This window comes from Spizellomyces punctatus (assembly GCF_000182565.1).
Source record: "Spizellomyces punctatus DAOM BR117 chromosome Unknown supercont1.16, whole genome shotgun sequence".
In the NCBI taxonomy this organism is placed as follows: Eukaryota; Fungi; Chytridiomycota; class Chytridiomycetes; order Spizellomycetales; family Spizellomycetaceae; genus Spizellomyces; species Spizellomyces punctatus.
In genome coordinates, this window is record NW_015971552.1 from 542,101 (window position 1) to 556,943 (window position 14,843).

A 14,843-nucleotide genomic window follows, 5' to 3' on the forward strand; every position below is an offset into this window, starting at 1 on the left:
TGGGATTTGACACCTCCAGATGACCGACAGGAGCCGAGGCAGTCTGGTTAGCAGGCCGCGGGGCCGTGGCGACCATCGATGCGTCCCCATGTTAGTGAGCATGGTCCTTGAGGAAAACTCCTCAAAATTCCAATTGATAACATGTCGCTCTTTGAATAAACTGGGAGTTTCCCGCACTGCTGCTATACTGAGAAACGGGGAGACGTGCGGGAGGAAAAGAGGGACGTGTTAGCAGCCAGCGGCGTGAAACGGCGAGGTTTCCCTCACCGTTGGAGGTATGAAATACTGCTGGTGCTGCCGACGGGAAGGTGAATCAATTTGGGGATGATCACTGATCTACCGTTGATGATGAGAAAGATCGCACATTTAATAAACTCATTATTACCCGTTAACGAAGCATAACGACATAAGTTTGAGTCAGCGAATGCGAGTGCGGTGTTTACTCCTAAAGGAAAATGTCAGACATGAACGCAACTGAGCAAGATATTTGCAAATATGGACAGTAACCCAACAAAATGTTCCTAAACCGCTGGCCGATGGCACATTACCGGCAATATCCCAACGTTCACAAAGAGCCAAAAAGACTAAAAGTTTCTCCCAAGGCACTGTCTTGCAGATATTGTCTAACTTTGCCTCTCAATTTTTGGACAATATCAGATAAAGACTCTCTCCGCGCGAGATAAAAATGCTACCGGCCAAGAAAGGTTTAACTACGGGCCTAGAACGAACGATATCAGCACAGGGGCGATTCCCCAGTCATCGAGCGCATCTATCGTCAACTGATTACATGTCGTATCTTGGATGGCAAGAACATCCCTATCCTCAATGCAACCGGAATGACTCCGTTGAACATTATACGAATGGCTATCAAAAGATAGGGATGGATACCAGTGTTGATTGATGGCGGGTGAGGAGCTAATCTGCAATATGCTGCAAGTGCCCATATCCTGCCGGTACCACCTGTGAAGCGATCAGTCGTTACGCAATGAGTTGATGTTGATGAAGCGGGCATTGAGCACAGGGTTGTCAACATTGCCAAACATCCTAGAGTAATAAGCACAGAACACTGTCGGTGGACGCCCATAGATGTTGCTATAGGTGCTGGCATAACATACGCACATCAGAATTCAGAAAAAAAGTGGATGTATAATTATGCGATATATGCGTACAATCACCATGTAACTAGCCACATAATCCTGGAAGAACCCAAAATTTGGGACTTTAAGGAATCGGGTGTGATCAGCCTCTTAGTTAAAATCATGAAACATAATACTTGTCCTCTAGAGTCGCCCTAAGGAGCTGCTTGTAGATATTCCTGCTTCAGCATACACAGAACTTCCTTCGCGATCACACCGAGGGGTTTCCATTTGGATTCAGTCGAAGATAAATTTGTAGTATAGGGTCCCCCACCGTCCAGAACGCTTCTAGCTTAGGATCGATACCGCAACATTCAAAGTCTAGTTTAAATCTATTTTCTTCTATTCAGCGCAGCAACTATTGGTGACCCCATAGGTTTGAAAAGGATTGATCTTGAATCTGGGAACTGTCATTGGCGTTCTCCCAATAGTTTCATCACCACTTTCTCTGTATATGTCTTTAATGCAATCGAAGATATATTTGCTGTTTAAAGAGATTCACAGAAGATTTATTGGTACAGACACTAGAGCAGGGCATATTCGTGACTTCGTGACTTCACAGTCAGATAATCAGTGCCTGTGCCTGAGTAGAACTAATGATGTATGGTGAAAATATACACAGATGCGCTATATGCTTTTCTACTACGTCTAAATCTATGGTTATACTCTACGCACACTATCTAATATAAGGTATTGGCGTTCTCTCATAATTGATGAGATTCTGCGTGTCAATATAAAGACCCAGTCTAAAAATTGTCGGTGCTATCCCATGACAGATTGCAATTGCCTTTGGCAGGCTTTGAACCAAAATCCATGAGTACGGCGCCATCGACGACTTTGTCGATGGGAGAACCAGAGTCGTCAGCGGTGGACTTTGTGGAGAACTTGAAAAAGCCTGCCTTTTTTGAATTCGTCCGCCAGATCTCAAAGTTGCAGTCTGCCGGGCGAAATGTTGGATCTTTGAATCTTCTGAAAGCCGTGTTGGGGATGTTGGAGTCCGAAGGAGCATCTTGTAATGCCGGACGTTGTATGTAAGATCCTTTGAGAAGGCGCCACGAGTATAACTAATATTCACGGTATCTTACCAAGAACGTATATGCGTAAAGTATTGTCGGCTCTCACTTTGAAGTGCTCCTGGATAATCCAGAGAATGAATTTGACCGCGTAGGGATGGTCCCCGTCAACCCTACCGCCTCTCCATTTGCCAGTGATCACAAAAACATCGGCTACTCATGCAGATTAGTATTGCATCAGGCGGTAGTAGTCAAAAGCGTCCGACAAGGTTCAACCTACCGTTTGTAAAACCAGAAACATCAGCTCTACTGCCGGTGTTTTTACTGCCGTGGTGAGCAACCTTCACCAAGTGCGAATCTCTCCCGGTTGTAAACCTTGCGAAACTTTGGGCAATCACATCACCTGTCAGAAGCAGTTTCACAGCTCCAAGATGAGGCTGGGTGACAATGCTGATATCTGACCGTTAAAAATAAAATGCAAATAGTAAGAATAGCTCCATTGACCCCGAGGCACAAACTTCAGCCTCTCACAATTTTTTAGAGGTGCCACGTCGAGTTTGCTATCCGGGAGCTCTCTCTCATCAAGAGCGACAAATGGGCTGCTTGAACATACGGGTGCAATTCCTAGGGGGGCATTTTCTGCCGGCATGCATTGTTCATCTGCAACATAACTTGAGAAGGATCTTGTCACAAGGGGCTCTTGAGTCGTGACCCTATCAGGTCTAGTGCCTCCGAAAGACCGCCTCCCATATATGTCGGTAAGCTGACGGGTCGGCGGCCACAAGACATCGGTACTTCCGGAAACTGCCAATCTAAAACTTTGACCAGGAGGTCGACCGCCGACATAACCAGGTGAAACTTGTAAACCATTGTCGCTGGAGCGTTGCCACAGCTCAAACAAAATGGATGTGAAGGCATGGCCTTGCTTTCCTGCAGAGTCAGGATTGACCAATGCCATGCTGTCCACCCACGGCTCGTTCGGAGGCGTGAGACCGGCAGCAGTAATGATATCCCTCCATTTTTTCTTTGTGTCAGGTAGTCGAAAAGTCTTTGCTTTGGGACCAATGAGCGGAACTACGGAGTGGGCAAGGAAATTTACAGCCTTTGTGTAATCGTTCTGTCGGATGATGATGGCTTAGAGTCGGGAAGCTAACCATTCTAGAATCAGCGTCCATTCTACTTACATGCTCGGTCGCACTGACGATGGTTCTCGTTGATATATCCATGGGGTTATTCCAGGTCATTGGAGCTAAAGGCCGAACAATAACAGATTCATTCAGCAGACTGTGGAGGTCGCTATCCTTTTCAGGACCCTACCTTGAAGAGGGACCCAACGTCCCCTAGGTCCGAGATTGTCACCGCCAGATCTGAGTACTTTCAAAAACGACGCAAAGTGATCTGAGACATATCTTGAGCAATTTGTGCGGTTGCTCCCAAACTCAGAAGACTACGTTACCTTCGTCATTGTGCGTAACCATAATCTGCAACGTATGGGGTCAATCGTATGTAAAATTGAGAGAATTCATGGCAAGCCGCAAATGGGACCATCCCATCCCCACCGTACCTCATCGAAATAGTAGTCCTTTTCGGTACCATCAATAACGATAGGTCCAAGCTGTTGCTTGAAGACCTCAGTTGATCTCGTGTGTGTTTTACCTCCGTCTACCCAAATGCGACGTCTAAATCAGAGCAAGAAGCGATGACAATACTTTCTATGAGACGGAGAACTACACAACTGCTCAAAAAAGGTTGTGGTAACTGACCTTTCCTTCAGCGTGCACGCGTTGGGATAGGCTTTGACATTAGTACTGCTCCATACGACTGGCACCCCATTTTGCATCAGGTTCTGACATTCATATCGGACATGTTCTTGGACCATGGAATCAGCTTGTCCATCATTGACGACATACAGGTTGATCCACTCAACCTCTTGAGGCACTGGTCTTCTAGTGACAGTGACTGTCACCCTAACGCACAACAACCCACGAAACCTCTTCAGAAACGGTTCTCCGTTTGGATCCTTGTCAGCGTCCTCGTAATCCTTGTCGGGATCATCTTCACCTGGGTCCTCTGGCGGATCGGGGCCGTCTTCAGGTGGGTCATCCGGATTGTCGGGGTCTACCGGGTCATCATCTTCAAAGTCTGAGCGAGATCGTCTGCCTCTGGTCGTGACTGCGTGTTTGACGCATCAGGACTGCAAAGAAAAAAAGTTTCGAAAGTAGGGGCTACCATGGTCTCTAACTTACGAATTTGATTCTGCTCATTTACTCCTGTTGAAGGATTACCGTTCCAATAGCCATTGCTAGGGTTAAGGCCTGTCGCAGTCGCCCGACCCAAAAGGTCTTCAGCCACCGGGACCATATTGATCCCGCGAGAGGCAGTGTATATGTTCATAGCAGCAAAGGCTGCAAGACCTTCAGGATTGTCCAGATATGCGCAACCCCGCACAACCTCGCGCTGGGCTGGTTTTGATTGCATGCATGAGCCTATCACCACATTTTCAATATAATCATCAAGCAAAACGTCTTGTACCTGTTAAACCTGCTGCCAGGTACTTTCTCAATTTGACAACGGCAGTATCAAAGTCTCCGACGTTGGTGTAATCGGATATCATGCTGTTAATAAGCTGAGGGAATACATCCACCACGCGCCGCAAACAGTTCCCCATAACCATCAGCGCCAGGCCTACTTGTTTAATTGCAGCGTCCCAGCGGCCGCCTGTATCGCACGTATCCGAATTATACATCACTTTCAAAGTTTGAACAATGTCACGGAATGTAACACCTACATAACGAAAAGATCAGTTTCAACAATGTCCTAATGACCCTTGATCTAATACCACCTACATACCGCCGGCAAACTCATCCGAAGCACCTATGGAGAAAGAGCGATATGAGCTCGGAAGAGGTGGGCCAGGTGGGAAGCGTGAAAACAATGTCATTACCCTTGCTATAAAACGTAGTTGCAGCGTCATTTCGCTCGATGGCAACCGAATCTGTCGTAGAAATGCGGCAAACGGCCTTGTTGGCATCGTCCTCATTGGGCATTACCGAAAATGCCGAGCAACCCGGTGAGTGGACGCAAAGTTTGGCGCAATCCGACACGGACCCAAGAGGTTCCTCAAAGGAAGAAGCTGCCGCTAAACTTCCGGGAACCGGGTCCCGGAACTTTAATGCCTCACAACAGCATCCTTCAGTAACTTTCCAGCACAGCGATGAACACCAAAGAAGTGGAAAATCCCCACAACCGCAACTCCCATCACGACCAATGTCGACGCATGAATTGCCATCTGAAAAAACTGGATAAACAAATCTGTCTGCGTACGCTAAGCGGAGCATGGAAACTCACGAACTCGGCGACCGTCGTGTGAGCAGGTATGACTAGCCCCAGTTGATTGAAAGCCGCACGAATCGGACCAGTACAGTAATAAGGAGCATTTAGGAGCTGGTTGATCGGTGGACCAGACAACAAAATCCACTGGCAGCAGATCCCCTGACGGACCAAGTTCTATGATAAGAAATGCAATCAAGCAAGACAGCATAACATCATTCTTTTCCTATACCCGTTGATCGAAGTGTTTCAATCGGATGTCTGAAATCCTCTACAAACCAAGTAACAGTGCCCGCCAAGGTGAGAACAAAGCTAACCAAGTCGAATAATGAAGATGTGTAGAAGCAGGGTTAATGCACCGACCGGAAGTGATGTCGCAGGAAAAATAGTTGATATGCAGCGCCGTTAAAATGATACTGAGAAGCACGGTCAAAACCTCGACTATCAATCAGGATAACGGTGAACATAAAAATGGCAGGAGATAAGACGCAAAATTCTGTCGCAGTGCGATGAAATGTTCTATACACGAATAATATCAAAAAGGAACAGCAAGACCTACCAAATATTTCCACAGCAGCAATTGGAATACCAACGGGACCAAGGACGACACCACCGATCCGCAACGCAGTAAAGACTATCCTGGCGCCGCCCCTGATCACCGCTTTTAGGACGGCAAGGCCTATTCTCTGAAGTTTAGGCATTCTTGCTGGCGTCAACCTGCTTCGAGAGGGGCCGTCGAGGAGTTCATAGGGCCAGTTTGTCATTTCAAATGAGTCGGCACGCGCAATTAGCTCGTGCGTATGGGCGGCGATGACCGTACTCATCTCGATGGGCATGAAATCGCGCTTGGTAAATTGGCTGGTATCGAAACAACTGCAAAGATCTTGGGCCTTCGCGGTGGAAAGACATTCCAGGGAACTCAAGATGCTGGCGTGTTTCATGCAAATGCTCAAAGCGGCTCGAAGCTCCAAATCACAGCTGGAAGGACCCAGTTCTTGAACCTTTCGGTCGATCAGATCGCAAGTGGCACCGTACACGTCGTTGTTCTCGTCTCGCAGCTTGGCGTCTGCGGCCATACTACTAAGAGTCTCGTGTCGCAGGGTCCCAGTGTTGCCAACATGAACCATGATCTGCTCCACCAAGTCTTCGTCAGCAAAGTCGTGAAGGCCCACCGCACGCTTGATATGCACAAACTTGGGCACTTCTTCATTGTCGGCTTTTTTGCCGACACTTTTGTCGATGGAATTTATCATAGCCAAAATCTCCTCTCGATCCAATGAGCCATCGCCGTTGCCATCGTACGCTTGCAAGACCCTCAAGTAATTGTCTCTTCCGGATTTATGCCTGTGACGTGTGATGGCACGATTGGCCAAATGGTTGACGAGATGGTCCGAAAGATCATACACAGGCTGCTGGGCTGTTGATTGCAGGATGGCGCCGCTGCTGAAAAGGCCCAACAGCAGCAGAAGCACTAGTCGCGGTGTTGAGTTCATTGCCCTCATCCGCATGCGACACATCCTTGTCGCTGTCGCAGAGACTATGAGGACGTGACAGTGTCAGTTTGCACAATGAGCAGCCCTTTGCTAATCCTTGCTTGTATGAGCATTCCCCTCCATAAGGCCATCGTTAATCCCCGGCAAAATGGCACTGCAGTGCAAGCGTCATTATTCGTGGAGTGCATGCAATGCAAAAAAGGCTTGTGGTACAAGTGAGATCTTTCCTTTTGCAAACTTTGGAAGGATTTGAAATGGAAATGTAAAAGAGAAGAAGCATGCGGGGAGAAAAAAGCAAGCCACAAAGCCCAACATAAACAAAGCGGCTTTCCGGCTTGGCGATCGAGTCCGCAAGACAAATTTTTGGTAAATTTGTTGCTTTCATTTCCCTGAATCCTGGTTCCCCGTGTCCCTGAATTATCGAACTCGTCCATTCTTCCGTGGCTTAAATTCTCAAGTAATATTCCACACACGTGGCTCCATGGGAAACAAAACGCTTGGTTATTCTCAGGGATCTTTCCACGTGATCTTCAAAGCCGCGCACCTTCTTCATTCTTATTTCTTTACGATCAAAGCTGGTTCTATAAAAACGTCTATCTAGTATATCAAGTCTACAGATTATTACATTGGCCATTTGCAAACTCTGAGATGCGTCTGCTACTTAGAAGAATTTTGAGGTTATGGCATTCGTCATAAAAGAAAGAGGGTACATTTGATTAGTTCCAACATAAACAGGCATAGTGGCCGCGCACTTTGCAATCAAGTGGGACGGGGAGAAGGAACAGGTGGCACCGTAACCTGAGGGGGCACAGTGGTCAAGTGTATAGCGGTTCTTGTAGTCGACAGAGTATTCGTCGGTGTGATGCATTTTTGGGTATCCGCAGGAGCCCAGATACCTGCCGGCCCACAAAGAGCCGTTTGATTTCCTACCAAAGGCGAAGGACAGGGGCCCGTGGCGTTCTGTCCCAGTGGCGTGCGCGGGAACACATCCGAGACGCAAGTCGACTCCTTGCTCCAAACACACTGCGACGTATCGACGGTAGTCCATTTGCCACTTGGAAGGCAGCGTGCCGTTTGATTGCCACTGAAGAGAACGGGACATGGAGCACTTGCGATTCCATTGAAAGGCGTTGCGGGAAACACGTCAAATGCCGGGCATCCTATGCGATAGCACTGGGAGGTGTCGGGGGTAGCCCATATACCATCTGGATTACACCGAGCCGTCATGTTACCGGCAAAACCGTTTGAGCAAGATTGAGTTGCGTTCTGTGTGTAATTTTAGACCAAAGCATATGAGAAATAGCCATAATTGACAACTTTGTACAGTGGATCTGATAAACAGTATCACGAGGAATAGTTTAGATACGTTACCTGTCCAGCCAGTTTACTCGTCCATCCTGCCGCTGTCGGGCAGACAACGATCGGAGGATTGCATGTGGATACCACCTTTCCCCACAAGCCGTTCGATAGACACTCAGCGGTAACATTGCCGTTCGCATTACCATTTGCACAGGGTATCGTAGCACTTGCGTTAGCTGGGGTTGCAGTCCAGTTTCCAATATAATTCACCCCGTCTTGCGACATCATAGTGGCTGCGGAACACTTGATGTCCAAGGGCCACCCGCAGGCGCCAAAACCTTCCTGACACTGGGAAGGACTACAGTATTCGGACGACGCGGCGCACTGACCTGCCTTACCACAGCAGGCGGTTGGCCCACAGGAAGTCTGATTTACACTTGTGAAGCCGCAGACTGAAATGGTACCGTATTTAGCATAGGTAATGCGCGACGAGCAATCGGATCATCTGAGAAGATACCTGCGGTCTTGTCAAATGTCTGGGGGCCACAATCTCCGTAAATTGGATTACATGTGGTGCGATCACAAAAACTGCGGAAAGTCCCGCATTGGCCAATAGATGTATCACAGCACGTTCCTTTGGGACATCTCCTATTTTCCGCAGTCGCGTAAGGACCACATTCTAAAACAAAAGTAATTAGCAACATGATTCTATGGTGTTTTCAAAGCCTAACGAACAGGTTGGCAGGCAAATGCTTACGATGATTCTGGTTGAAAAATTGAGTACATTGGCCTGGTCCAAAGCCTATCTGACATCCCGTGGGTGCGCCATTTTGGGAAGGCTTTTGTGGATCCGCTAGCATGCAATCAGCAAAGCCCAATCCACAAAGGCCCTGTCCGTTGCAGCAGCCGGTTGGACAAACAGCAAAGTTGGCAGAAGTAGCGCCACATACTAAAATTGGCGCAATTGTGAGATTTACGTTCAAAGTTCGAGAAAAAAGAAAGCAAGTATATTGAGTGATAACACATAAAAGTTACTTACTAGCTTTTGGGTCGACAGTCCTGTGTGTACAAGGTCCATATCCGTAGCGGCAGTTGTCAGGACCGCAAAAGTCGGGACCTGAGCCGCAAAGTCCTTTCAAGCTGCAGCATTGACCATTCGGACATAACGGGGTGGCTGCCGCAGGCCCGCATTGTTCGGCTTGAGGCGATGCAGCGTAAGCATCAAAGGTCATCGAGGAGTTTGCCGGTTGCAGAGGAGGAACATAGGGCAGGTTGGGGATTGTGGGCAGGAGGATGGTTTCAACTGCATCTTGAACGGAATTTTCGCCGCAAATCCGAGTTCTGTAATACGTAAAGTGGGTAGTTAGAAAGTAGTAAATAAGCCATGAACCACAACAAACTACATGTAAGAGGTTGCCATACCTCAAAATGTATAACATCTGCTGGGCATTGGCATCGACCGGTTTCCTCAACAGGGTTGCGGCGAGGAAGCAACCACAAGCAAACTTTTTGTCCAGTACATCGAAAATGTTAGCCTTTGGATCGATTTTCGACAAGACATCTTTGACCTGCTTGACACAATTTGCACCGGACGCAGCGTCATTTGCACAGGGGAGTGCAGACGAAAGAACGAGATGGCGGAGGATATAAGCAATGTTGGCAGTAGGACCCAGCATAAAATCCATGGGACAGTCCTTCTGGACCTGAAGGTTAAGGGCCTGTAAGGACTGCTGACAAGCGCCCTTGGGATCGCAGAAAGCCGCGCGTTCTGCGTCTTGATTCAATGAGGAGAGGTTTCCAAAAACAGCCGCGCGGCTGCACTGCAGCTGCATTCCCAGGGCGGCAGCGCAAGCAGGCGTGGGAACCTTGAACGCGGCGAGATCATTCGGAGTAAAGAGGGCAAAGGAAGACGGGATAGCAGCGATGGAAACGTCATTTGCTGCCGCCAATACGAAAGCTACGAGGACGGCGGCGGCCTGCCGTGCTGTGAAAAAAAGCATGGAGCAGCGACAGAAAGATGGACAGCTGTTGCTCGTGGCACTGAGAGCGAGAAGCTCCAGGCGACAATGCGAGGGAATATCCCGGAAGACAAACACGCTGCTCAACACGCTCGGCGGGGAAGCATTTCACATGATTGGATGCAGATCTGCGCCTACAACAAGAACTAAATCGTGGAGAAAAAGTTTTGATCGGGGGGATTTGTCCCACGGACTCGGGCGGAATGGAATTCATCCATAAAAAAAGTTTTTTAGAATCATGGCTTGGCTTGCCTTCGTGCTTCAGTCACATGATTGGAAAGCAGTTGCTTGCAGGACGCTGTTCTTCCCAATTCCCTAGTGCTTGGGCCATTCCGGTTGCTGCCTACGATGCGCATCCTGGCAGTATCCCTGGCTCTGTTGCTGGTGGTGGGCGGGACCACTGGGTCACCGTCTAGCACGAACTACAACAAAACAAAGAACAAAGTGCACTTGTCAAAGAGATGCGCTGCAGGTCTCATCACTTGTGGAGAGGACTGTTTCGACCCGGCTTTGGGCGAATATCACTGTGTAAACGCTCCAGATGGAACACCTTTGTTGGTTCAAGGCCCCGGGTATAACCCCAACGATCGTAAGTGTCTCATGGGAGGGGAAAGGGTTTGGTCTGTGGGTTACCTTTCGTCCTCCTTCCGCCTTCCGACTGGTTCTCCCCTCAAAGTCACTAACTTATCCACATATCTTTACGCACAAAGCCGATGCTGAGATACTGCCCGCGGATATCACGGACATTGGAACTCCTACTGGCCAAACGAAGAAGATTACAATGACCAACAGATGTCCGCACAAAGTGTGGCCGGCTCTTCAGGGAAAATTCGGCGATCCTGTCCCGGCCGACGGAGGATTTGGAATGGGACCGGGTACGACTGTAACCGTTCACGTTCCATATAATTGGGAATCCGGACGGATCTGGCCGCGGACGGGCTGCAAGATCAACAATGGAAAAGTCTTTTGTGAAACAGGCACGTGCGGCATCAAAGAAAACGGCTACGGCGTGCAATGCAAGGGCAATGGAGGAGTGCCGCCATACACCATCGTCGAATTTACTTTGCACGGGTACAAAAACCTTGATTACTACGACTTGTCTCAAGTAGATGGTCACAACATTGGAATCGCTGTCGCAGTTGTGGGAGGTGATAAAATCAACGATCCCGATATGGTTGAGCCCAAATTTGACTGCGGAAACGCGGCGTGCAGGATGGACATTTCCAAATACTGTCCCCCCGAGTTGGCCTTTATGAGTAGTGACGGGAAAAGAATCGTGGCATGCGGGAGTATCCATAACGCTGTGGAAGACCTCGTCCAGAGGACGTTGCATCCTGACCCTTTGAAGCCCCTCTTTGACGATCAAGTCAAGAGGTCGCTTGTTGGATGCACCTGTGACCCAACAGGAACTTACAACCACTGCTACGCAAAGGTCGATAAGCGTCCTGAGGCCGAGGGGAAGCGATGCTATGTGGAGGACTGGCCTTCTGTCAAGGAGCCCGGCCCATGGCCTACCCGATACGACAAAGTCTTCAAAGACAGGTGTCCGCGTGAGTTCCTCGTGCACTTTGGGTGGCCATTCTGGATGTTCTTGGGAACATCGTCTGCCTTCCTTTACCTGTATTCATACTTTTTGACAAATCATTGTAATCTTCAGTTGCTTATTCGTGGCAGTTTGACGACTTTTCCTCGACGTTCAATTGCCGAAACGCCGATTACCATATAACATTCTGTCCAGCGGCCGAGTGCGGGAAGGAAGCAAATGGAAAGGAGTGTCCCAACAATGCATGCTGCTCTTCATTCGGGACCTGTGGAGTCACAGAGACAGAATGCGGTGACGGGTGTCAGTCCAACTGTAACAGCTTGGACGATTTCCCTGGCCCTGGAACATGTGCGTCACCTCCTTTGACCATTGTTGTCGGGTACTATAGCAATACGGCGTACGGACGAGGGGAAAACCTGCCCAACTGCAAAGGGACGTTGAAAGCGATGGCCCCGGAAGACCTCCGACCGACCGGTTTTACTCATCTGAACTATGTAAGGTTACTTATTGATGTGGATTCCACAGAGCATAATCAGATCTGTGTGAGTCTCTCTCTGACAGACTCGTCTTCCACATTTAGGCATTCGGTGCGATATCCGTTGACTTCAAGCTTACCACCACTCGAAACGAGGATGACGATCTCATCAAGAGGTTCAATGGACTCAAGAGTTCGAACGGGAACTTGAAGACCTTGTGGTCAATTGGTGGATGGGCCTTCAATAATCCAGGATCTGGGACGGAAACACGATTTTCCGACATGGTCTCGTCTCCGGCCAATCGAGCCACGCTCATTGGCGATATTGTGCGGACAATCCCTGGACGTGGATTCGACGGAATTGACTTTGTACGTTGATTCGTCCTGTCGTCAATGCTCATCACTCTCTACTGTCTTAACAGTGCCCCTTTCTTCTGCGTCTTGGAATTAATAGGACTGGGAGTATCCAGGCCCGGCGCGGGGTGGTAGGGATTCTGACCCCGCAAACTTTGTGCAATTTCTCAAGGAACTCCGTCAGGCTTTTGACCGCAGCAATCTCAAACTGATCATTACTGTCACGGCTCCCCCAACTCAATTGAACCTTGCTGAATATGATCTGAAGACGTTAAAAGAAAATGTTGACTGGATCAACTTGATGACCTACGACTTTCATGGAGCCTCTCCCGCCGTTAACCAACCGGCGAATCCCGTCGACAATCGGCCACCACCCAATGCGTGGGGCAGCGAATCCTTGGGCGTCCAGCCGCACGCTAACAAATTTGATATCGACAATGCTCTGCGAGCGTATCTCAAAGCCGGTGTTCCACGGGAAAAACTTGTCATGGGAATTGCGTTCTACGGTCGTTCGTACACGTTGATGCGTCCTGATTGCATCGACCCGGGATGTCCGTATTCCAGTGCCGGGAAACCGGGCGTGTGCACTAACGTCCCTGGGTTCATCAGTTACTCCGAGGTGCAGGCCCTCGATCGGACGCAAACTGCGGTAGACAAAACTAGCATGAGCGCCGTAGCAAGTTCTGGTGATCAATGGATCTCGTAAGCAGACGATCTGATCGTTGTTCTAGATGTGGATTTAAGTTAACCAACTTTCACTAACTCACCATGCCGTCCTTTATAATATGCACCTCCGGCCTTTCACAGATATGAAAACCACGAAACAATTCAAGCAAAGATGGGCATCGCCGCCAAACAATGTCTCCCAGGTGTCGCCATTTGGTCTCTCGACCTCGATCCGGATGGTGTATTGCTTCTCTCTGTTACAGGCAATGCCAATACAGAGACTCCCAATACAGGGTTTTGTACCGCTGACGGCCGCTGGAGAACGACCGCAGCTGGGCAGACGAGTTCCTACAATTGCCCATACGGAGAAGGATCGATAGTGCGACACTGCGGCTCAGACGGCCGCTGGGGAGACGTGGTCAACAATTGTGCCGATGTCCATACTGGTGCGTGCTAGCAAGGTGTGGGGCGCGGCTGCTTCTTTTCGTGTTCTGATCTGACTTTCTACGGATGGATTCCGCTGCGAACATCCATTCCTGCCCTATTTCAGAGCATTTTGCGGATGATTTCAAGAATTGCAAAAATGGTCCCGATGTGGGCTCAACTATCGCATCTCTCAATTTGAATGACATTACAGTGGGTGCTGGAAGTAGCGGTCTTACTCGACGTCAGAGGCCTGGAGTGGCTGCTTTCCGAAACTCTACATCTCTCACGTCTGGCGATAATTTCCCAAACTCTACCGCAGCCATCACTCATGACCAGCCACTGAATGCTACAGCATCCCGTCCTCCAACACCCGGAACCGCCCGGGTTGCGGCAGCTGCCCTTCCAGTGCGCGTTGCCGATGCCCCCGCGCCTGCGAGCACCTTAAAGGATCTGTGGGATCTCATGAAATACAACCCAGCGGCAGTCGACCTTCCGTATGCAGCTGGCATCTTTGCCAACACGCCAGCCACGCCTCCCTCGACAACGATTCACACCATTCTCCCACCCACTCAGAAACCTACAGTAGTTCCTCCGTCATCTACTACCAGTGCAGGTCATACTGCCACTCCCTCGGCCACGACGACGACCATACCATCACCTCCTTCAAATGGGGAATGCCGTTCTACTAATTGCGGAGTATACGATGGTAAGGATGCTCAGAAGGCGTTTTCCTCGTTTATTTTGATGAAAAATGGTTACTCAATGTTCTGTTCGTTCCCGGCTATCGTCCATACTTCTTCTGTAATCATCGGGGTTACCATATAGTAACACAATATGTATGCTGTGATGGTCAGCTATGTCCAAACGTTGCTCCGAGACGTTGCGGGCCGGCGTGCTACGATCCGGCCATTTATACTTGCTGCAACAGTCAGCTGCAACCCAAGGGAACCTGTTAGACAGGATCACACGCGATTGAGACACGACATTGTTATATCCGCTCAGGTTACAAGTGTGTGATGCTTAGTACTTTCGGGCATAGATTTAGTAGAGATAGAAATGCAAGACGTAGACTTTGGAAATGCTTCTGTTT

The 14,843-nt window shown here is 49.1% G+C and overlaps 3 protein-coding genes across 3 annotated transcripts; 1 reads left to right on the forward strand and 2 right to left on the reverse strand.

The window, feature by feature from the left end:
• Positions 1 to 1,882: 1,882 nt before the first annotated feature.
• SPPG_07644 (uncharacterized protein) lies at positions 1,883 to 6,972 on the reverse strand (the record flags this gene model as incomplete). Its single annotated transcript, XM_016755805.1, has 17 exons — positions 1,883 to 2,145; positions 2,222 to 2,362; positions 2,430 to 2,606; positions 2,681 to 3,266; positions 3,334 to 3,398; positions 3,467 to 3,547; positions 3,606 to 3,630; positions 3,714 to 3,828; positions 3,913 to 4,321; positions 4,396 to 4,611; positions 4,682 to 4,933; positions 5,000 to 5,023; positions 5,094 to 5,438; positions 5,498 to 5,641; positions 5,712 to 5,791; positions 5,843 to 5,975; positions 6,039 to 6,972. The coding sequence occupies 17 exons, from the start codon at positions 6,970 to 6,972 to the stop codon at positions 1,883 to 1,885; spliced, it is 3,990 nt and encodes a 1,329-aa protein (XP_016605296.1).
• Positions 6,973 to 7,406: 434 nt separating this feature from the next.
• SPPG_09485 (uncharacterized protein) lies at positions 7,407 to 10,271 on the reverse strand (the record flags this gene model as incomplete). The annotated part of the gene is made up of 6 exons (XM_016757652.1): positions 7,407 to 8,238; positions 8,344 to 8,723; positions 8,789 to 8,950; positions 9,029 to 9,220; positions 9,311 to 9,612; positions 9,694 to 10,271. 6 exons carry the CDS (start codon positions 10,269 to 10,271, stop codon positions 7,732 to 7,734), a joined length of 2,121 nt encoding a protein of 706 aa, XP_016605297.1. The 3' UTR covers positions 7,407 to 7,731.
• A 300-nt stretch (positions 10,272 to 10,571) lies between these two features.
• Positions 10,572 to 14,843, forward strand: SPPG_07647 (uncharacterized protein). Its single transcript, XM_016755806.1, has 8 exons — positions 10,572 to 10,878; positions 11,000 to 11,839; positions 11,947 to 12,326; positions 12,413 to 12,676; positions 12,762 to 13,363; positions 13,469 to 13,773; positions 13,878 to 14,459; positions 14,579 to 14,843. The coding sequence occupies exons 1-8, from the start codon at positions 10,638 to 10,640 to the stop codon at positions 14,707 to 14,709; spliced, it is 3,345 nt and encodes a 1,114-aa protein (XP_016605298.1). The 5' UTR covers positions 10,572 to 10,637; the 3' UTR covers positions 14,710 to 14,843.

Bases quoted from the DNA above. Each gene is read 5' to 3' on its own strand.
- SPPG_07647 (XM_016755806.1), top strand. From the start codon at position 10,638: ATGCGCATCCTGGCAGTATCCCTGGCTCTGTTGCTGGTGGTGGGCGGG. The intron at 12,327-12,412 runs GTAAGGTTACTT...TTCCACATTTAG, and splicing joins GTTTTACTCATCTGAACTAT to GCATTCGGTGCGATATCCGT. The intron at 12,677-12,761 runs GTACGTTGATTC...TGGAATTAATAG, and splicing joins GATTCGACGGAATTGACTTT to GACTGGGAGTATCCAGGCCC.